Source organism: Macaca mulatta, chromosome 10 (assembly GCF_049350105.2).
Source record: "Macaca mulatta isolate MMU2019108-1 chromosome 10, T2T-MMU8v2.0, whole genome shotgun sequence".
NCBI classification, from domain to species: Eukaryota; Metazoa; Chordata; class Mammalia; order Primates; family Cercopithecidae; genus Macaca; species Macaca mulatta.
Window position 1 is genome coordinate 114644667 of NC_133415.1, and position 22949 is coordinate 114667615.

Here is a 22949-nt window from a genome sequence, read left to right on the forward strand (position 1 = left end):
TCGGTCGCTGTCTCAGAAGCCCTGCTTGGTGTGTGCGGCTCAGGGCAGAGCCCGGAAAGGGCCCTACCTGATCATGGGAAAGTAAGGAGGTGCCTTGCGGGGGCGGAACAAAGATGCTCCTCACGGCCTGTGGGTGTGTGCACATGTGCACAGGAGTGTGTGTATGTGTGCGCATGTGCACAGGAGTGTGTGTATGTGTGCGCATGTGCACAGGAGTGTGTGTGTGTGCGCATGTGCACAGGAGTGTGTGTATGTGTGCACGCACATGTGCACAGGAGTGTGTGTGTGTGTGCGCACATGTGCACAGGAGTGTGTGTATGTGTGCACGCACATGTGCACAGGAGTGTGTGTATGTGTGCACATGTGCACAGGAGTGTGTGTATGTGTGCACGCACATGTGCACAGGAGTGTGTGTGTGTGTGCACATGTGCACAGGAGTGTGTGTATGTGTGCACGCACATGTGCACAGGAGTGTGTGTATGTGTGCACGCACATGTGCACAGGAGTGTGTGAGTGTGTGCGCATGTGCACAGGAGTGTGTGTGTGCGCGCATGTGCACAGGAGTGTGTGTGTGTGCGCGCATGTGCACAGGAGTGTGTGTGTGTGCATGTGCACAGGAGTGTGTGTATGTGTGCACATGTGCACAGGAGTGTGTGTATGTGTGCACGCACATGTGCACAGGAGTGTGTGTGTGTGCACATGTGCACAGGAGTGTGTGTATGTGTGCACGCACATGTGCACAGGAGTGTGTGTATGTGTGCACGCACATGTGCACAGGAGTGTGTGTGTGTGCACATGTGCACAGGAGTGTGTGTGTGTGCGCACGCATGTGCACAGGAGTGTGTGTGTGTGTGTGTATGTGTATGTGCACGTGCACAGGAGTGTGTGTGTGCGCGCGGAGTGTGTGTGTGCGCGCGCGCGCACACGCACAGGAGTGTGTGTGAGTGTGCGCGCGCACGCGCACAGGAGTGTGTGTGAGTGTGCGCGCGCACGCGCACAGGAGTGTGTGTGAGTGTGCACGCATGTGCACAGGAGTGTGTGTGAGTGTGCGCGCATGCACGCACGCACCACGGGCCTGCAGGCCTCCTTTCCTGGCGGTGTCTCCCAGCACGTGAGCAGCCCCCCATTGGCACTGACCCCCATGGCGCCTTTGTGATGGAAACAGCATCTCCCTCTTCCTATACGGAAAACAGCTTCTTTGCTATTACGACACGAGACAGTCTTGGGGTGGCCGGTGTGCCGGGCACCGCGCTTCTGCACATAGGAACAGCTCTGGTGTGCAAATGCTAAATGCTGGTTTAAGAAAGATGTTCTCCATCAGGCTGAATTCTCTACAAATTGGAGTTTTTCCAGGGGATGACTTGCTTTCTTTGATACTAATTAAGCTGGAAGGGATACTCTATCAAACATGCTTTGAGCCTCTCCGAAGGCTCGCCTATGATTGTCATCGTGCTGCAGAGATGAGATGCCTGGTGAGAAGCCAGCCCTCTGTCTCTGAGATAAGTGCTACTCAGGCACAATGAAGCAGGCTTGGAAGTCGCTGCTGCATCTGCTCACTGGCATCTGCTGGGTGTGACACCGAGGCCACACGTGGGGTGGTTGCAGTGGTCACACTGTGTGTCATCAGAATTCCGAATGCATCTGCACTTCAAGGTCTGCAAGCTTCGTAAAACCGAGGGGGCTGCTTTTTCTCTCTCGTTCTCTGCTCTGGAAAAGTTTTCAGAAATTCCAGGGCAAGCTGACCTGTCTTGAGCTCTTTTAAGAGGAATTTTCTGAAGTCGTACGGTATCTCCAGGTGTGTGTTCTCTGCTAGTCAAGTTTAAAATTGTATATTTTCTCAAAAAATAATCAATTTCATAACAATTTTCACCTGTGCTTGCATAACATATAGCAAAGAAAATGCTTTAAAAAAAAAATCTTGGCCGGGCGCGGTGGCTCAAGCCTGTAATCCCAGCACTTTGGGAGGCCGAGACGGGCGGATCACGAGGTCAGGAGATCGAGACCATCCTGGCTGACACAGTGAAACCCCGTCTCTACTAAAAAATACAAAAAAACTAGCCGGGCGAGGTGGCGGGCGCCTGTAGTCCCAGCTACTCGGGAGGCTGAGGCAGGAGAATGGCGTGAACCCGGGAGGCGGAGCTTGCAGTGAGCCAAGATCACACCACTGCACTCCAGCCTGGGCGGCAGAGCGAGACTCTGTCTCAAAAAAAAAAAAAAAAAAATCTTATCTTTTTTCTCTGACGTTTATCAAAGACACAGCAGTTTCCTGAGGACTTTTCACCTAACTACAGCTCTGGAATCTATCGTTGTCCGGATTTCTCTGTTTTCAGATTCTTTCTGTGTCATATTTATTGATGACTTTGGTGTCTGCTGCTTCCTGCTTTCTCGTTCCTTTCCTTGTGGGGTTGAGCGTTTGGTTCATTGGCTGTAATTCCATTTTGATTATGAAAACATTCAAGGTGATGGATTTGCAGGGACTCAATCTCTGGGTTTCACTGTATCACAGTCACATAGTTATATTGTTATTAAACAAAAGAAATATTTTTAAAAGCCTCTAAAAATAACTTTGGTTCCTGTTGACCCAATGGTTATTTTGCAGTGTCATTCAGGTTTCTAAAAGGTCTTTTTTCAGTTTTATTATTAACTTTTAATTGCATCATTTCAGTTGAAGGTCCTAGTCAGGCCGAATGCAGCAGCTCACACCTGTAATCCCAGTGCTTTGGGAGGCCCAGGTGGGAGGATCGCTTAAAGCCAGAAGTTCGAGACCAGCCTGGGAAACATAGTGAGACCTTGTCTGTACAAAAGAATTTCAGAAGTTAGCCGGGCGTGGTTGCCGGCACCTGTAGTCCCAGCTGCTCCGGGCTGAGGTGGGAGGATGGCTTGGGCACAGGAGGTCAAGGCTGCAGTGAGCTATGATTGCCCCACTGCACTCCAGCCTGGGTGACAGAGTGAGACCTGTCTCTAAAAAAAAAAAAAAGTCCTGTTCCATTTTGTTTTGGGGGTATTTTGGGGGGTTTTCACTGCGGCCCACTGTATTATGAAATGTGATGGTCCTGTGGACTTTGAGAAAAAAAGTCGTGTGGTCTAAAGACACGCTCAAAGTTGAATGCAAATCCATTCACTCCACCTTCTTGATTTCACCTTTCAAATCCCCGTGGCCTCTCGCACTTCCCTGAGGGACCCCCAGGCTCTGGGAAGCGCCGCTCACCTGTGGTGGGCTGGTGACCACCAAGTCCCCCTCCCCATTACAGGAGGTTTCGCCTCAATGGAGCGAAAGACGTGCATCTTGTTTTTAATGCTTCCAGGGTCCTTTCTGTTTCTCCAAAACTTGTGTGAATCTCACTCTCTGCTCAAAAACAAAATGAAGCCTTTCCCTAACCCTTCCCCATCCCAAGTAAAACTCAGAGTTTCGTGTCTGCCTGTGTCGTTCCATTTCCTCCCCCAGTTAGCGGCCTTTTCTAGCTTCCTTTGGACTTGGGACCCAGATAACCATCATTAAATTGTTTTCTAAACAATTAGAAAGGCTGGGGCACACATGCATTGGGTCCTAGTCTTTTCTCTCACTGTGGAGGTTGCTCATTTTCTTGCCTTTGTCTCGTCCTGGGTTTGACGTCAGAACGTGAGGCCATTTTATACCATCATTTCCATTGTTTTCACCTGTGCTGCGGATGTCTGCCAGGCGTCCCGCGTTCTCGGTGTGTTTGCTGAACTCGGAATATTAGACCTGCACTTCCCTGTTACTGACGGGCCCTGGACCTGCCGTCGGCAGCTCTCAGTAAAACCCTGACCGTCGATCGTCCTTCCAGTTCCCAAAGTGGACGAAAGATCAGCTGTGGTCCCCATCGTACCTCAAGATGGTCGAGCTCGAGGAACTCATGGGAGGGGATGAACGTCAGAGGTAGGGCCCCGGGCCTCACCTCACCCCAGGCTGACCTCTTCTCGCTGCGCTCCTGCCTTTCAGATCCGGTCCGACAAGGACAATGACATCCCCATCCGATACAGCATCACGGGGGTGGGCGCCGACCAGCCCCCCATGGAGGTCTTCAGCATCGACTCCATGTCCGGCCGGATGTACGTCACGCGGCCCATGGACCGGGAGGAGCACGCCTCTTACCACGTGAGTGTCCACGCCCAGGTGGGAACCGGGCCCTGGGGCGGCGATCTCAGCCCCACCAGGCCTTGGCAGGTGCCCCCAGCTGGGCCATGCCTGTCCTAATTCTACAGGTAGCGCTCCAACTTTGACCTGGAGCAGAATCCTGGGAAGCTGGGGAAAGTCTAGGTTGCTGGGCACCGTCCCCCGTCTCTCCAGGGTGGGCCCAGGGCAGACCTGGGAAACTGCATTTCACACACTCCCCAGGATGCAAGTCAGGCCTGGGCCCACACTGGGAGAACCACTGGTCTAGCAGGCCTCCATCCAGCTGGTCTGCTTTGGACGGCTCTGCGGGGCAGGGAGTCAGGGAGCTGCAGTGCTCCCTCGGGGCCCCTCATGCTGCCCTTGGCCCCTTTCTCTGAAGCACGGCCCATTGTCCCTCCCACCCTCTCCAGGCTGGGACATGCGTCCTGCAGGCTTTTCATTTCCTCTGACGTCTCTCGCAGCAGCAAGAGCCTCTGAAAGGAGAGCCGCGCTGGTTCCCTGTTGCGGGCCGTGCACGGAAAGAGGTGGGGCTGTGGCCTCAGCTTCCGGGGGGCGGGCCTTCTCCTCCCAGGCCGAACTGACCCTGGCTAAGAGGAGGGGGCCTGGGCCGCGGTGAAAGCAGCGGCAGGTGCACATCCCTCCACCTCAGGGTCCAGGGCTGTCCATCGTGTGTAGGTGAAGGCTGCACCAGCAGCGCAGAACAGGCTGGAGCCAGATCGCGAGGGTCACACCCAGACCTGCCCCTGGCCAGGTGTGAGCTCTTGGGCAAATGATGTCGCCTCTCCTGGCCTCAGTCCCTGTTCCTCCTCATGGGCTTGTTCTGAGGACTCCAGGGTTAACCCGGGTGAGGCGTTCAGCACAAGCCCGTGCTGTCAGGGCCGTGTGCTCCTCCGTAGTAACTCGGGAACAACCATGGAAGACTCAGCCCTGCCTGGCAGTGTCACCTTGCTCAGCTCTACCTTCGCTGGGCTTCAGCCAGTGGCACCAAACAGGGCCCAACCCTGCAGCTTCTCACGTCTGCAGCTATTTGTTTTGGGGTCCGTTCTTTCCATCTCACTCTAGAAGGAGGCTGCACAGGGGCAGGGATCCTCCAGCTTGTCCATGCCAGATCTCAGGGCCAAGAACAGAGCCTGGCCTTCGGGGGACTCACTAAGCATTCAGAGAAGGGAGGATGTTGATGGGAGAAGGTCGGTTTTGCTGTTTGGCCACAGGGGCCTCCCTGACAGCCCCCGAGGCACCGTCTGAAGCAGGGGCGGAGCTGGATGGATCCTGGGGAGCCCACTTGGGAGGTGGCTGCCCTAACCCCCGTCTGCACTGGGGCCTTATCAGTCCCTCACGGCTGCCTCCTGGGAAGGCTCACACCTTGGCTGGGTGCTGGGGAGACCTGTTTGACAGTGCCTGGGCCTCGTGTGCTGGGCCCTCCAGGAGTGGCCGGGGCAGAACCACAGAACAGCCAGAGACTCTAGCTGATGCCCACAGACCGTGCAGCAAGAGACAGGCCCTCAGCATGGCCGCTGGCTCCCACAACAGGCTTTGGGCTGCCGTCAACACGCGTCTACAACAGGCTCAGGAATTGGAACTCAACAGCCCTTACTGCCAAGAAATAGCTACAGACCAAGGACTTAGGGAGAGACACAGACACACATGCACACAGAGATAGAGATACAGAGACAGAGAGGGAGACAGAGACACAGAGAGAGACATAGGAGACAGCGAAGAGAGACAGGAAATACAGAGACAGAAATAGACTGACCGTGAGAGACAGATTCAGAGACAGAGAGTTGACTCTAGCCTTGCCAGATCTAGATGTGGGGCAGGGGGAGCCAATCCTTCAGCTCTGTGAATTCCTGACACGTGTTTCTGTCTTGTTTTTTTAACCAAGGCAGACTTGGAGCTGGGTCAGCCCACTTCTCGCTGGTGTGGCATCGCAGATGCAGCCTGTGGCTGTTGGCTGGGGCATCTGAGGGGCACCAGGAGTGCTGTAGGGCTGCCAGGTGCCTGTTGCAGGAGGACTCAGGGCCCAGCGCTTGCTGAATGCACAGTGATTCCTGGGTGACCTGCACCAGCAGGAGGCCTCCTCCTTCCATTTCATCTTATAATTCCTCCTGGAATTCTGGAGCTCAGAGCTGGCCCTCCCTGCAGCATCCCCGATGAGCTGTGTCTCCTCCGTGGATTCTCACCAGAGGCAGCCTTGGCATTCCCACCGACTCCCCAGAAAAGGTTTCAGGGCTCAGCTACCTCTGCACACAGCACGGCTAGGGGACAGGGACCTCCAGGGCCACCGCTGGACAGTGCCCCCTCCATGCACCTTGAAGCCTGAGGCACAGCCTGCAACCCAACCTGGGAGCTCTGCCCACAGCAGGGGTCCAGGTGTGCAGGGCCAGAGGTTGGAATGGGCACTCCAGGGATCTGGGTCACCCACCCCTCTGTGATTCATTCCCAAGGCCCTCCTCTCATGCACAGGTAGAAATTTTCAACCCACCATGTGCAGAGACAGTGGCTGGCACTGGGGAGGAATCCAGCGCCCCCACCATCTCCTGCCATGCCATGCAAATACACTGTGTAAACATGTGGTGCAAACATGCTGTGTAAACATGTGGTACAAACACGCTGTGTAAACATGTGGTGCAAACACGCTGTGTAAACACGTGGTGCAAACATGCTGTGTTAGCCCTTTCGTATTGCTGTAAAGAAATACCTGAGGCTGCGTAATATAGAGAGAAAAGAGGTTTATTTGACTCACGGTTCTGCAGGCTGTACAGGAAGTGTGGCCCCAGCATCTGCTTCTGGGGAGGCCTCAGGAAGCTTCCACTCGTGGGAGAAAGCAAAGGGGAGCAGACGTCCCACATGGCAGGAGTAAGAGAGAGAGACGGACGGAGGTGCCAAGCTCTTTAAACAACTGGCACTGGAGTGCACTCAGAGCAGGAACTCATACATTACCACAAGGGCAGCACCGAGCCTTTGACAAGGGATCCACCCCCATGACCCAAACACCTCCCACCAGGCCCACCTCCAATACTGGAGGGCACATTTCAACATGAGATCTGGAGGGGACAGAACATCCAAACCACCGCACACATCTCCATTCATCTGTTTATTCTTTCTGCCTGATGCATATGCAGAGCCTTGCTCAGCACCAGGCTCTACCCAGGAAAGGCGTGGTGCCTCTGTAGATGGTCCTGCAGCAAACCCCCAGAAAGATGGGGGTCACAGGCTGGTGGGGACCAGGAACCTGGGTCCCACACCTGCAGGGGAAGCTGGGGTGCCCCCGAAGACTCCTGTCCCTCATCACGGATGCCCTGAGGCCCCCCGCACTCCCCACCTGAGCTGGCCATGGAGGAAGATGAGGGAGCCCAGGCCGGGGGTGGGGGGAGCTGCTGGTGAAAAGTCAGACCCACCTGCCCCAGCCACCCTCGTGGCTTGTCACTGTGCAGACACTTTTGCACACATGTTCCCTTCCCTTCTTTTGTTTTTCTTTTGTTTGTTTTTTGAGACAGGGTCTCGTTCTGTCACTCAGGCTGGAATGCAGTGGCACAATCTCAGCTTACTGCAGCCTCAACCTGCCAGGCTCAAGCAATCCTCCCACCTCAGCCTCCCAAGTAGCTGGGATTTTTTTATTTTTTTATTTTTTGAGACAGAGTCTCACTTCGTCAGCCAGGCTGGAGTGCAGTGGTACTATCTCGGCTCACTGCAACCTCCGCCTCACGGGTTCAATCGATTCTCCTGCCTCCGCCTCCCAGGTAGCTGGAACTACAGGCACCTGCTACCACACCCAGCTAATTTTTCTGTATTTTTAGTAGAGACGGGGTTTTGCCCTGTTAGCCAGGCTGGTCTCTAACTATGCCTCCCAAAGTGCTGGGATTGCAGGCGTGAGCCACCGGCCCATGTTCCTGTCTGTTTCCTGCCTCAGCCCTGAGGCTTCATGGTTTTCTCCCCGCTTTGAAGATGAGAAATGCAGTCATCCCACATCGCCAGCGTCTCTCAGTGCCTCCTGCACACCAGGTTCTAGGAGCAAGCTTGTGGAGATCATCAGTTTTTATCATCCTCATTTCCCATTTTCAAGGTGAGGAATGGTGAGCCCTGAGATCTGGCCAGGCTCCAGCCTCCTCACCCTTGTAGGGACGGCAGAGTCAGCAGGAGATGCAAGGCCCAGACTGGAGAAGAAACTGCATCATCTGCCAAATTCTGGAATGAAGCCCTCGAGTTCCACGTGTAGCTAATCTCTCTGTCTTACTGAGATGGAGGCCTTGGGGATGCCCGGCTTTCCTGCCCTTCGCTGGAGAAGGAAGCCCCTCCCTTCAGGCATCACAGTCCTCATTAGACTCCATTGTGAATCCAACTCTGGACTTCCACCTTGTAGGATGCTCACCAGGGTCTTTGGGGACAGCTGTGCCAGCCAGCAGGGGTGTGTTAGTTCTCTGCGCTGTGTAACACATCGGCACAAACTTAGTGGCTGAAACCACACCCTATGAGTTCACTGTGCTATAGGTCAGAAGTCAAGATGGGCTTGGCTTGTGTTTCTGCTCAGGGTCTCACCAGGCCAAAATCAAAGCGCCAGCCAGCCTGGGCACTCCCCCAGCCCTGGGGAGGACCTGCTTCCAGGCTCACTGGGGCTGCAGCAGGTCCAGATCCTTGTGGTTGCAGGACTGAGGTCTCCATGTCCTTGCCGGCTGTTCGGGGGGCCACAGCCACCCCCTGAAGGGCACCTGCATCCCCGGCACGTGTCCCCTCCACTGTCACCCAGCGAGGTGCATAGGATGCCCGCATGCCCCTCTCTCCTGCCTGCAGCTGGGGAACGCTCAGCTTTCGAAGGCCCATGTGGTTGGATGGCGCCTACCCAGCCCTGTCTTAAGGTCAAAAACGTAGCCCAGTGGAGAGGGAACACATCTATCTTCACATCTGGGACCAGCGCCTGACATCCTTGGGGCCATCTTAGAGTTCTTCCTGCCTCCCCAGTGCCCTTGGATCCTGTTCCATTTTCCACCCAGCTCTGTGGGCTGAGGGTGGGGAGGACGCATCCCCAGCCTGAGTATGCTGAAGACTCTGACACATGTCACCCTGAAGCCAGCCTGTAAACATTCAAACACACAACACGCACGAGTGCTCACTGCTGGCTTTGCAGGGCGATGTTCCAGAAGATTCCTTGAAGGAGTCCATCAGTTGGACACACTAGCTCACCCAGCCACATGCTGTCATCTTCCAAAAGCTTTCTCAGCTTCCTGAGCCTCAGTTTCCTCCTCTGTAAGATAGGGACCAAGACAATGCCAATCTCACAGATTCTGATGGAAACTGGAGTTAGCGTGTATCAGGTTCTTAGAGCACTGCCTGGCCCTGAGCAAACACACCGTGCGTGTTGGCTGCCGATGTCACCGATGAAGAAAGTCTCCAACACCTGCACCCCTCGGCCACTTCCAAGGGCCCCCATGGACTGTTCCCCGTTCCATACTCCTTGGAGGGAACCTGCACCCACAATTAAGATACAAAGAAGAGGCCAGGCGCGGTGGCTCATGCGTGTAATCCCAGCACTTTGGGAGGCTGAGGCGGGCGGATCACGAGGTCAGAAGATCGAGACCATCCTGGCTAACACGGTGAAACCCCATCTCTACTAAAAATACAAAAAAATAGCCGGGCCTGGTGGCGGGCGCCTGCAGTTCCAGCTACTCAGGAGGCTGAGGCAGGAGAATGGTAAGAGCCCGGGAGGCGGAGCTTGCAGTGAGCCGAGATCACACCTCTGCACTCCAGCCTGGGCGACAGAGCAAGACTCCGTCTCAAAAAAAAAAAGATACGAAGAAGAGAGAACAGCCAAGAGGCGGGAGAATTAGATCCCACATACATCTGGACATTCATCTGTCAACAGCCACATTTCCCCCAAGCGGCTTCCCAGCCCGAGGCCAGACCATACCCACATATTAATATTTTCTAATCTTGTCTCCCAGAACGAGGATAGAAAAATGTCCTATTCAAAATGTTGGAGGAAATGCGCTGTGCCTGACACTTGGATTTGCAGGTTGCAGAATGCTCGGAGGACTCCTCCACCCATGTTTGCCTGTTTCCTCCACTGCCACGGCGAGATCACCTCTCTCAGGCCCGCCCTGGGTGTGCCCAGCCTGAGAGATGGGCAGAGGAGATTTCCAACAGGAGCTGTGGGACAAGGAGGACACAGGCCGCGGGCAGAGGCCGTGTTTCCTTGTCATCTCTACTCGCGCTGCTCCTGCTGCTCCAGATAGCACCTGGAACTGCTTTAGTTGGGAGATAATAACTTTAATTTTAGCTCAGAATTACTTTTTTCCCGAGGCCTTGTGACCTTTGGGCGTATGGGAAGCGTGTCCTACAGCAGGACGGAGCTGCAAATGGCTCGGGGATGGAGGAGTCTGCCCGTGACGGGATGGGGGCAGCCAGATACGACAACCACACAGCACTTCAGGCTGTTTAAACAGGATACGTAAAGCTGACTCAGCGTGCGTGCAGTCACATCTCGCGTGGCAGTCTGCAGTTCCTCCAGGAGTCAGGCCTAGTTTGTCTCCTTACTACAGGGCAGATGGCCTCTTTGGGTAAAGCCATCTAGATCTGCCTTAAACATGCCACGTAGCGGGTAAAATTCCACTCTGGATTGTTGGAACCCACCAAAACACTGGTGCGGGCATGGACACAGTTAGCTCCGGGGTTTCCCTGGGGCAGGCGTGGAATGTAGGGTCCACCCCGTTCCCCCGAGGTCGTGGGAGTGGGAGCGGCCATGTGAGGCAGGCCACCAAGGCGATGATGTGGAGACCTGTCCGGCATGGGGCTCCTCTCCCAGCCACCCTGGGCTTGATGACGTTTTGCTGCAAATACCTTGAGTGAGGTCTGTTGTGTCCAACTTTAAGCATGATATGGAGTTTTGGTAGAAAGATGTGAGCTGGGGACACCTCTGGGTGACCGTCCAGCTCTGGGTGGAGAGGCCTCAGACATACCCTTTCCATTCTCCGGCAACCCCTCAGCAGCCCCCTTGCCTGCGGCAGTGCCCAGCTTCTCCATGTCCTCTGCCTTGGCCTGTTCTTGAGGTCTCAGCTCAAGCAGCCCCTCCTCTGAGAGGCCTCCCTGGCGGTCACCACACCCACTGATGGCTTCTTCTCTCCCTGGTGTCCATTGTCCCTCGGACGGAAGCTCCAGGGCAGCCACACTGCCTTCAGTGCACAGTAATCTAGGGTCCAGCCCAGCACCTGGCATTGCAGGTCCTTGATGGGCATCTGCAGAACAAATGAATGAAAGAACAAATCCAGAACTTAAGAGGTGACTCTGAGAAGCTCCTGCAGAACCTTCCAGCCCAGGTTCAGCTCTTCCCTTTTCACCTTGAAGGCGGTTCCTGTGACATTCCCGGGAGCTCCACACTGGCCTCCCAGCCCTGCCTCTGCATGGATCCCCCGACCACCCATGTTCCCCTGCTGTGTCCAAGAGCTGACAGGGCATGCAGACGCAGAGGAGCCTGGAACTTGTCCAGGCTGGACTCTCAGTGGACACCCAAATGGACCCAATTCCTAGCTCCAGCTCTGACCTCTCTGCACACCCTGGCCTGTCTCCTCCCCATCTCTCCTGGGGACTAACCTCACAGTAGCGGGAGTGAAGCCCCCTACCCAGTTAGGCACAAATGCCTTTTCTGTTGCCACTTTGGGTGGACATGACCCCATCCAAGGGACACCTGTCCTGCTCCAGACATCTGATCAGAACAGTCGGTGGCTCACAGAACAGTCGGACAGGCGTGGGAGGTCCTGGGTGGGCCTGACCATGGGGTGTGGGGGGTTATGCTGGCTTCCAGCTCTGCACGTTGCTCCACTCTGCACTCTCCCGACCCCGTTTCTGCAGAGGAGAGAGCTGAGGCTCGGAGAATTGCACCACGTGCCCAAAGCCCCCCGGCCCCTATAGCTAACCTGCCTCTGCCATCAGCCTCCCACCCCAGCACCACAGGTCCCGGGCCGCTCTCAGCTGGGTGGGGGTGCCCGCCCGCCAGCGGGCCCTGATGTGTCTGTGCTGCTTTCCAGCTCCGAGCCCACGCTGTGGACATGAACGGCAACAAGGTGGAGAACCCCATCGACCTGTACATCTATGTCATCGACATGAATGACAACCGCCCCGAGTTCATCAACCAGGTCTACAACGGCTCCGTGGACGAGGGCTCCAAGCCAGGTGAGGCCTTTAGCGTTTGCTTGCTGGAGACCCTGTGGGCTCTGCGGGCACAGCACAGGCCCTGAGGGCTGGGGAGGGCTGCTCAGCCCCCGCCACCAGGATGGTGCCACGGGACTTGGGTGCGGACACAGGTGTGCAGCAGGCATCCACCAAAGCCCCTGCTCTCAAAGGCTTCAGGGTCAAGGGAGGTGCAGAGCACAGGGGAGAAGCGATTGCAGCCACAGCAGGGCCGATAGGCTGGGAAGGAAACCCGGGCACTGGGAGTCCTGGGACAGTGGTGGGCCCGGGCAGGCCCCTCTGTGGAGCTGGCGTGTGGGCTAGGAGTTGAAGCCTGAGGTGGAGCAGCTCCCGGAGTGGGGCTGGGGTGGGCTCCTGGGCAGGCGGAGAGGCTAGGGGAACAAGGTGCACATGCCAGGGTCCTGGGGAGGCAATGAGGTCAGAGGACTGAGGCCACTGGAGGCCTCCCGGCTACACGTAAGATTTGGTTCCAGTCAAAACGGGAAGTGAGAGAGGCCCAGACTCCCCCCGCAGAGGCGATCCCATGTGACTGAGGCCATCTGTTCCCCTCAGAGCTGACCTAAGAGCCTGTCCCCCGAGACTTCACTCTGGCACAGGTGGCAGTGCCCGCTTTTTCATGTGTGGGACCCCAGCTGAGTGCGTCATGTCTTGCATCTCTGCCCTTTGTGACTGCCAAGAAGTGGGAGACCCCCACCAGCAGTGAGGAGGCTCAGGCCCTCAGTAATCGAGGGTCCAGCCCAGCACCTGGCATTGTAGTCCCTTGATGGGCATCTGCAGAACAAATGAATGAGTGAAAGAACAAATCCAGAACTTAAGGGGTGACTCTGAGAAGCTCCTGCAGAACCTTACAGCCTCAGGGCACACATGGGTTGGAACCTGGGTGTCCACATCCCCGCAGGGCTGGCACAGCCCCCACCTGCTCATCTAGATGCTGCAGGTGGCCCAGGTCTGCGGGTTAACAAACCCCAGGGGCCTTCTGTGTTGGGGGAGCAGCTCCCCACTGTGACTGCCTCCTGTGTGGGAGGTGGAGAGGGGTCCTCTTCGGGACAAACCTTTGCCTGGCTTGGGTTGGGTGAGGGGAGGGGAGGTCACTGAGGAGACCTCTGCTGGGGTTGCCCCTAAAGTACAAGACAGCAAGTAAATGTGAAGTTCAGAGAGATAGCAAAGCACTTTAAAGTGTGGCCCAAGCACCATGTAGGGCGGACTTGCACCAAGAGAGTAATCCTTGCTGCTCTGAACTGCGAGTTCAATGGGTGTCCTGTATTTTCACCAGCAGCCGCACCCCTGGCCAGTGCCCAGCAAGTGATGGCTTCTGGGCTCTACAGATGTTGGCAGTGCCAGGCAAACGTGAGGCTGTTTCTGCATTGAAATCCGGAGCACATGAAGCCCAGAGCCAGGGCCAGCTCCCGGGGGCACAACACACCCCTGCAGGCCCCCAGGGAGGGGTGAGCAGCATCCCGGCTCTGGGACAGGAAGGCAGGCTTTTATCACGCCTGCTCGCAGAGGTGGCTGCATGGTCCGCCCCAGGGCTGCAGTGTGAACAGGGTGAATTGCGCGCTCGGTCCGCCCCAGGGCTGCGGTGTGAACAGGGTGAATTGCGCGCTCGGTCCGCCCCAGGGCTGCGGTGTGAACAGGGTGAATTGCGCGCTCGGTCCGCCCCAGGGCTGCGGTGTGAACAGGGTGAATTGCGCGCTCGGTCCCCCCCAGGGCTGCGGTGTGAACAGGGTGAATTGCGCGCTCGGTCCGCCCCAGGGCTGCGGTGTGAACAGGGTGAATTGCGCGCTCGGTCCGCCCCAGGGCTGCGGTGTGAACAGGGTGAATTGCGCGCTCGGTCAGCCCCAGGGCTGCGGTGTGAACAGGGTGAATTGCGCGCTCGGTCCGCCCCAGGGCTGCGGTGTGAACAGGGTGAATTGCGCGCTCGGTCCCCCCCAGGGCTGCGGTGTGAACAGGGTGAATTGCGCGCTCGGTCAGCCCCAGGGCTGCGGTGTGAACAGGGTGAATTGCGTGCTCGGTCCCCCCCAGGGCTGCGGTGTGAACAGGGTGAATTGCGCGCTCGGTCCACCCCAGGGCTGCGGTGTGAACAGGGTGAATTGCGCGCTTGGTCCCCCCCAGGGCTGCGGTGTGAACAGGGTGAATTGCGTGCTCGGTCCGCCCCAGGGCTGCAGTGTGAACAGGGTGAATTGCGTGCTTAGTCCCCCCCAGGGCTGTGGTGTGAACAGGGTGAATTGCGCTCTCAGTCCACCCCAGGGCTGCAGTGTGAACAGGGTGAATTGCACGCTTGATTGGTTGTCTTTCAGGATTATGAGACATGGGTGTGTCCGGTGTCACCAAAGGGAATGAATGTGACATTATCTCACTGGAACCATGGGCAGCTGGTCCTCAGCCATCCCTTGAGGGGCAGGCAGCGGGTGAGCAGATTAGCTCCAGGCAGCCAAAGAAAACGGATGACGACATGGGAGCCCCTCGTGAGGGTGCAGATGTGGGGGAGTGGACAGCAGGCCAGGCACGCTCGTCACACAGACACCACTGGCCTCTCTCCTGGAGACCCAGGATGCTATTTAAAGGCACCTGGATTTTCCTGGCCTTTCTATCACAAATCAAACCTCCCATGTCTTACTTTTTGAAAAATCAATAGCGAAAGTCTTCCCAAAAGCACAACTGGCTTTGCTCATTAAGATAACTGAGTAAATTGTGGAGCCATGGCCTCAGAAGTCCACGTCAGCCCTTCTTCCCACCACTCCTGAGCTTTTCCAGGACTGTGTTGAGTGAAATGTCCACGGACTCCCAGAGCCCCTGGGGGATCAGGAGTCTGTTTCTGGTCCCAGAATAAGCTGTCTTTGTGCAAAGGCCAGGACGGAGCTGGAGGTGACACTGTCGAGTCCACCTCGGTCACCCCGGGCAAGGGCGGGGAGAGATGGAGGCCACACAAAGCATGGCTTGCTTCTCTCAGTGGCGGTCTTTCCAGGACTTGGAAATCATCTCTACAATTTCTTCTCTTCCATCAGTAAATTACAATAATAGAAGGGTTCTACACAGTGCCTTTGTGGGATAAGGAAAAACTACCGCCAGAAATTAGTCATTATTCTCTGGAAGGACGGGCTAATGAAGGGTTTCAGATGCGCGTTCTAATGGAAAACAAATGGAAAGATGGGTTAAATATTGACTCAGCTCCAGAGGAACTTGGAAGGCTTGGGGAGTTCGTCTGGGGACATGAGCTCGCCAGTACAGGCCTGGGATCCATGAGGGTCCTGTGTGCCCCCCACACTCCTCTCCAGACCCCTGGGATCCACAAGAGTCCTGTGTGCATCTCACACTCTTCCCCAGCCCCCTAGAATCTACAAGGTTTCTGTGTGCACCCCATTACTCTTCCCCAGGCCCCTGGAATCCACAAGGATCCTTCATGTACCCCACATTCTTCCCCAGCTCCCCCGGGATCCACAAGGGTCCTGTGTGCACCCCACACTCTTTCCCAGCCCCCCTGACTTCATGAAATCCCCTGGGGCACTGCTGACCTGCTCTACTGGGTTCAGAGGGTGTGGCAGGTGCCACGGCAGGCCCTTTTGTGATTGGGGTACAGAGTGAGATGCCTTGTTAGTCAACAGGATGCAGAGCCCATCCCAGGGGCTCCCAGAGCAAGGGGACCATAACTGGGAAGTGCAGGCGGGGCTGGCAGTGCCAGGTGTGGCAGCGCCCCTGGCTGAGATGTGTTTCCAGAGTCTCCCTGCCGGTTTTCATCCCCACCCTCCTTTCTCCTCCGAGAGATCCTCTCTGCTACAGCCTCTGTGGCCTTGGAGGCCGAAAGCTTGTTCCTCAGCAGCTGGACAGCCCCGGGGTGAGGAGAGCGCGTCTTTACCAAGAGTCCCCGCGAAAGTCCCAGGGCAGGTTCTCGCGGGTCTCACTGCCCTGCCCCTGCGTCCGTACGCCTCCCCGGGGCAGAGGGTGGCAGCCTGTGGCACACAGCCAGGGGACACCCTCCATCTCCATGCATTCCGGGCTGTCTGGGATTGTGGGCGGCACATGTGCGTTCGCCATCGAGTAAGACGGGGCTCCAGGAAGTGGGCGTTCCCACCGAGGCCATCAGCCCGGGCTGCAAAGTGACCCTAAGCCTGGTGAGTTCCAATGGCGGGAGAAGGCCCTGCTGAGTGATCCACAGACCTGTACCACAGACGTTTTCCATGAGGAAATCAACGTTTGTTTATTTCAAGTTCCCCAGAAAATGGAACCAAAATCAGCATTCCCTCCAACAAAAAAACAAGGTCTACCTGAAATGACGGGAGGGCCGAGGATTTTTGCCCAGTTTCCAGCGGGACCTGAGGCCCACGGAGGTGACTGGGGGCCCCCATGGGCAGGAGGCTGGGGCCTGGCTTCCCAGCCCTCACTCTGTCCATCCAGCCTTCGCCACTTTCATCCGCTGTGTTGGGCTTCCCAGTGGGATTTCACTGGAAGAAATGTCTTCTCAAAAAATATTTTTATTTTGAGATAATTGTAGAGTCACATGCAGTTGTAGGAATAAGACAGACGGATCCTGTGAGAGTTTCAGCCAGCCTCCCGCCAGGGCGATATCTTGTAGAACCACAGTGCAGGGTCATAGCCAGGAAACTGACCTTCGTACCAGCCGCAGCCACTACTCACATCCCACCAGACTGACCTGCATTCATTGGTGTGTCTGTGTCTGTGTGTCTCTCTGTGTGTCTGTGTGTCTGTGTGTCCGTGTCTTTTTCTGTGTGTCTGTGTCTGTGTGTCTATGTGTGTGTGTGTCTCTGCGTCTGTGTGTGTGTCTGTGTCTATGTGTCTCTGTATGTATATCTGTGTCTGTGTATCTCTGTGTCTGTGTGTGTGTCTCTGTGTCTATCTGTGTGTCTCTGTGTGTGTGTCTGTGTCTGCATGTGTCTCTGTTTCTGTGTGTCTCTGTTTCCATGTGTGTGTCTCTGTGTCTGTGTGTGTGTCTGTGTCCGCATGTGTGTCTGTCTGTGTGTCTGTGTCTGTGTGTCTCTGTGTCTGTGTGTGTATCTATGTGTCTGTGTGTGTGTGTGTCTGTGTCTGTGTGTCTGTGTGTGTGTGTCTGTGTCTGTGTGTGTCTCTGTGTGTGTGTCTCTGTTTCTGTGTGTCTGTGTGTGTCTCTGTGTGTGTGTCTCTGTTTCTGTGTGTCTGTGTGTGTCTCTGTGTCTATCTGTGTGTCTCTGTGTCTGTGTGTCTCTGTCTCTGTGTGTGTGTCTGTGTCCGCATGTGTGTCTGTCTGTGTGTCTGTGTCTGTGTGTCTCTGTGTCTATGTGTGTCTGTGCGTGTCTGTGTGTCTGTGTGTCTCTGTGTCTGTGTGTGTCTGTGTGTCTCTGTGTCTGTGTCTGTGTCTGTGTGTCTCTGTGTCTATGTGTGTGTCTGTGTGTCTCTGTGCGTGTATCTGTGTCTGCATGTGTGTCTGTGTCTGTGTGTCTGCATCTGTGTGTGTCTCTGTCTGTGTGTCTGTGTGTGTGTCTGTGTCTATGTGTGTGTCTGTGTGTGTGTGTCTGTGTCTGTGTGTCTGTGTGTGTGTGTCTGTGTCTGTGTGTCTGTGTGTGTGTCTGTGTCTATGTGTGTCTCTGTGTGTGTGTCTCTGTTTCTGTGTGTCTGTGTGTGTGTGTGTGTCTGTGTCTGTGTGTGTGTGTCTGTGTCTATGTGTGTCTCTGTGTGTGTGTCTCTGTTTCTGTGTGTCTGTGTGTCTATGTGTGTTTCTGTGTGTGTGTCTGTGTCTGCATGTGTGTCTGTCTGTGTGCCTCCCATCAACCCTAACCTGTGGCAACCATGACTCTCTTTTCATCTCTGTAGTTTTGTCATTCCGAGGATACTATAGAAATGGAATCACAGCTGTGTGTTCCCTTTCGGGACTGGCTGTTTTCCTGCAGCATCGTTCTCTGGATATACAGCCAGTTCGTATCCATAGCTCGTTCCTTTCTATGGTATAGAATTCCGTGGCCTGGGTATACCGCGGCTTGTGAGCCATCCCGGATTGATGAACGCTGGGCGGTTTCCACTCCGGGCCGTGATGAACTGAGCTGCTCTGAGCACCCGTTCCTGCACGGGGTCTCGTGTGAGCATGTGTTTCCATTTCTCTAGAATGAATGCCCGAGAATGCAACTGTGGGGTCATCTCGGGAGCGGGCGTTTGTTTTGTAGGGAACTTCCATGTTCTCTGCCAGAGGGGCTGTCCCGTCGCACCCTCATCCCACCCTCCCGAGAGACCCGGACTCTCGGCATCCTCACCAGCATGTGTTGTCATCACTTTCAGCATTAGCCATTCCGAGAGGTGCGTGGTGGCACCTCGTGGTTTCAGTGTGTTTTCCCTCTGACGAATGGTGCCGAGTGTGTTTTCCTGTGTCTGTTGGCATCTGTGTGTCCTCTTCAGGGAAACGTCTCTTCATGGCTTTCATCCATTTCCTACTATGCTCTTCTTTTACTGTTGAGTTTTCAGAATTCTTTGCATATTCTAGATACAAGTCCTTTGTCGGATATGTGGTTTGCAAATATTTCTCCCACTCAGTAACTTGTCTTCCATCTTCCTCCCAGGGTCTCTGCGAGTGAAAGTGTTTAATTTGAAGGAAGTCCAGTTTGTCCTCCATGCTTCCTCCCATGGAGCAGGCTTCGGTGTCAGCTCTGAGAGCTCTTCATCAAGCCCTAGGTTCTGAAAGGGTTCTCCTCTGGGTTTTCTAAAAGTTGTTTAGGTTTGTAGTTTACATTAGGTCCACGATTCATTGTGAGTTAATTTTTATATAACATGCGAGATGTAGATCCAAGTGCATTTTTTGCTCCTCTCAGTATTTTCCATGACTGCCCCAGTGCCATGCATTGAAAGGCGTCCTGCCTCCAGTGAATTTTGCTTTGACATTTTTGTAGGGCATCCGTTGGGTACATTTGTGTGGGTCTGTTCCTAGGTTCTGTGTGTCTCCTGCCAATGCCACGGGATTACCGTAGCCTCGCAGCCAGCTTCACTGCCGGGTGGAGGGATGGCTTCGTGGACGGTGTGAGGTGGTCACGCCCTGGCCTTCACCTGCGTCCCTCTGTCAGGGTGGGAACGTGCATGCGGCACTGCCTGTACTCAGCCCCCTCCTCGGCAGGCAGGGGTTCTGCCACGCTGTCCACGGCAGTGCCGCGTGACCATAGCATGGCCCTGGTGTGGCACTGGGCAAGCTCCTTCCCGCTGCCTCATACATCTTCAGTAAAAGAACGAGGACAGTGCCCACCTCGTGGATGGGGAAGGTCAGGGGTGGGCGTCCGTGTGGCTCCCAGCTGCGACGCTGTCATTGACAGTGTCCTTATTATCCACAGCTGCAACTCCTTCCTATTAACAGCAACTTAATAATACATTCTGGCTCAAAGCACCAGTTCATTTTCCTGACTCCACCAAGGTAATTTTGTCAACTCAAACCTCTCAATAAATACAAGACAACTTTGAAAACCACCTGTGTTCCAGCTTCCTCAGAGCGCTGAGGTCCGCAGGGTCCTTGCCCGGTCACCCTGCTGGTCTGCCTGGCAGGCCCGGTCTTCCCTGAGGGCTGACCTACACCTCAGATACTCATATTTCTGAATTATCACAAATTCCAAATCAGCCATGTCTGAACAACGCAGTTTTCTGGCCTGGGATGGGCCAACCATGGCCATACCTGAGGTCTGGCTGCCAGACGTTGGCCTGCCAGGAGGATTTGGGGGCAGGTGATTTATGAAGGACCCGCCTGCTCCCAGGAGATGTCTAGGAGGGAGGAGGAGGTGCAGGACGCCCTGACAAGCAGAAACAACACCTCAGAAGGGCCCCAATGCAAGGCAAGGCTGCTGGGTTCTGTGCACGGCCCCAGCAGGTTCTCGGGAGGGGAGGAGGAGTCACTGAAAACAATAGTGACCACTAAAGGGGTCTGTCCGGGTGGCATCCAGGCCCCTGCAGGGTTGGCTACAAGCCAAAGCTGGTTTCCCCCTCCCGTCTAGAGTAATGGCCCGCAGGCTGCATTTCCCAAGGGCTCCTCCTGCAGGATCCTGGCATTTGTGTCTGCGGGAGGGATCCTGGCATTTCTATCCACAGGAGGGATCCTGGCATTTGTGTCTGCGGGAGGGATCCTGGCATTTCTATCCACAGGAGGGATCCTGGCATTTGTGTCTGCGGGAGGGATCCTGGCATTTCTATCCACAGGAGGGATTCTGGCATTTCTATCTGCGGGAGGGATCCTGGCATTTCTATCTGCGGGAGGGATCCTGGCATTTCTATCTGCGAGAGGGATCCTGGCATTTCTATCTGCGGGAGGGATCCTGGCATTTCTAACTGCAGGAGGACTCTGTGAGACCCGTGGAGACCTGTGCTGAGAAAGAGCCACCCTTGCCCCAGGGCAGAGAAGAGCCTGGGGGACCCTCTGGGCTCTCTGCCTGCCAATCAACATGCAGCCCCCCTGGGTGCCTTTGGGTCTAAAAAGGTGTGTTCTGTTCCTTTGAACTGGACCTTTTGAGAAGAGCAAGCAACAGATGAAAAATAGCTGCGGCCGCACCCTGACCTGAAGCTCACCCGCCCACACCTGCCTCAGCTGTCCACTCTGCCTAGGCCCAAGAACCACACTGGATGTGGGCTCCACTGGTCTCCACCGACCACTGGTCTCCACCGATGATCCCTGCTTCTCTGCACCCAGGGGCAGGGCCAGCAATGAGGCCTGGTGAGGTTCCACGTGGGAAGGACACGCCTTCCGCTGAAGATGCGATCATGCTGTCATCACAGAAACGCGGCCGACAGCATTCGTCCACTCTGCCAGGTGCCGGACACCGCTCTTAAGTTCTCCACACGACTCAGCTCACCAAATACCACAACAGCCCCAGGAAATGGCGAGTTTTATTTCCCCCGCATACAGCAGGAGGAAGTGAAGGCACCGTCTGTAACAGGAAAGACCCACAGCAGCCAGCAGGGAAAGGCAAGACTTAGAGGCCAACGGACTGGCTCCTGAACGCCCCTGCTAACCGCTCCACAAACCGCCTCCCCTTCCCCGCCTGCATGTCGGGAATGCCTTTGGCTGAAAGTCACAGAAAACCCAACCGCAGCAGCTTGAACCAGCGGGAGCTGGGGTGAGAGCTCAAGGCGTTGGGCCGAGGCCTGCGTGGTGGTCACCCCGCTTCTCAGTTCTCACCACGTGGTCACGAGGTGGCTGTGGTGCCCCCAAGCATCACGCACACCATCAGGCAGGAGGGAGGAGGGAGCAGTGTGTAGCATGGGCTGTTTCCTGCAGGAAGAAGTCCCTGGCGGCTGTGTTGTTCCATGGATAAGGTGGGCATCTTAGCTGGGTGCTGCGGAGGGCACCGGGTGGGAACACATGAACCCCACCTCCAGTAGCCCACTGTCCAGTTGAGAAACCCAGAGATACATCCCCTTCTCAAGGTGCAGGCCTCACACCTGGGGCAAGGCAGGGAAGCAAACGTCCCAGGCCACTGTGAACGGGAAGCGCCTTTCCCTGCCCCTGGGCCCTGGCAAAGGCTGCGCCCTCAGCCCGGGGAGCTGTCCCCCACCCTCTGCGCCAGCTCCTTTCCTCCTGCAGCTCACAGCCACTTCTGCACAGATGTGTTGCCCTGGCCTCTCCCCCAGGCAGCCCCCTCCATGCCCTGGGCGACTCCCTTGACTCCTGGTGAGTCACTCAGGTGGCTGTTGGTCTCCACCACCGGGCTCCAGTTCTGAGCAGACACCCCATCTCCTCCTTCCCCCTTGCCGTGGAGGCTGTAGGGAGAGCCCAGCCTCAGCCTGACCCTGGGGGCAGCTCGCAAGCCTCGATGACACCTCAGACGTGTCCCTGCGCTAGCTCCTAGTGCTCTCAAGGTGGACTCGTTCTGCAAAATGGACAGGAGTCCATGAGGACCTCCTGGGGTGGGGGGCGGGGGGGCGCGGTCCTTGATGGACAGCTGGGGTTCACACAGGCGCAGAGGGAGGCAGATGTCTGCCAGGCCCACAGTGAGGCCAGGCATCTTGCCCAGGGCAGGAGGGCAGTGGACAGCCAGCCTGCCATCCGTCCTGCCAGGTCCCCTGGACCCCTCACGCCCCGTCACTGCCCAGTGACCATTTTCCACTACTGTCCCCCGCAGCGTCAGAGAACGAGCTCTCAGGGCTCGGGAACTCACCCAGGCTCTCAGCATTTCTCAAACTGCCCAGGGAAAGACACCGCCGTACTGATGATTTTTTAACTAAAAAGGGCTCTAATCGGGAAGCGGCACTTCCTCTAACCCCTCGTAACTGCGTGGGGGCCTCTATTATAAGTTTTGAAATTAATGTCATTTTAAAATATTAAAAAGCAGGGAAATCTACATGCTGCAGATGAAGTCAAAGAGACCTTCATCTATACAGCACCGAGTTTTTGCTTAAACAGATTATTCTATTAGTGGGCCCCGTTTATTTATTTATTTTATTTCTGTGCCGGTGGAAGTTCCCCGGAGGTTAATGCACAGATGGCACTAGATACTTGAAAGTCGTCTGAATATTAAGAATTTAAATCTCTAGCCTCAGTGATTTGAGCAGAAAGCCAATTATGGGGCTGAATTAGTTTTCAAATTAAACTGCAATTGAAGGCTTGTGAAATTAAACCTTTAAGGCGCATGGCAGCGTTGGTACATGAATTCCCAGAAAGAGCCGAGCCTGGCAGCCTCCGCTGTCT

The 22949-nt window shown here is 55.7% G+C and overlaps 1 protein-coding gene across 1 annotated transcript in view; it reads left to right on the forward strand.

Moving 5' to 3' along the window:
- The window catches only part of CDH4 (cadherin 4), a 687081-nt gene that overhangs the window by 590932 nt on the left and 73200 nt on the right, over window positions 1–22949 (forward strand). Inside the window, exons 5-6 of the mRNA XM_028828556.2 lie at window positions 3962–4117; window positions 12151–12295. Coding sequence (XP_028684389.1) covers window positions 3962–4117; window positions 12151–12295 — 301 coding nt within the window. The remainder of the gene's footprint in view (window positions 1–3961; window positions 4118–12150; window positions 12296–22949) is intronic.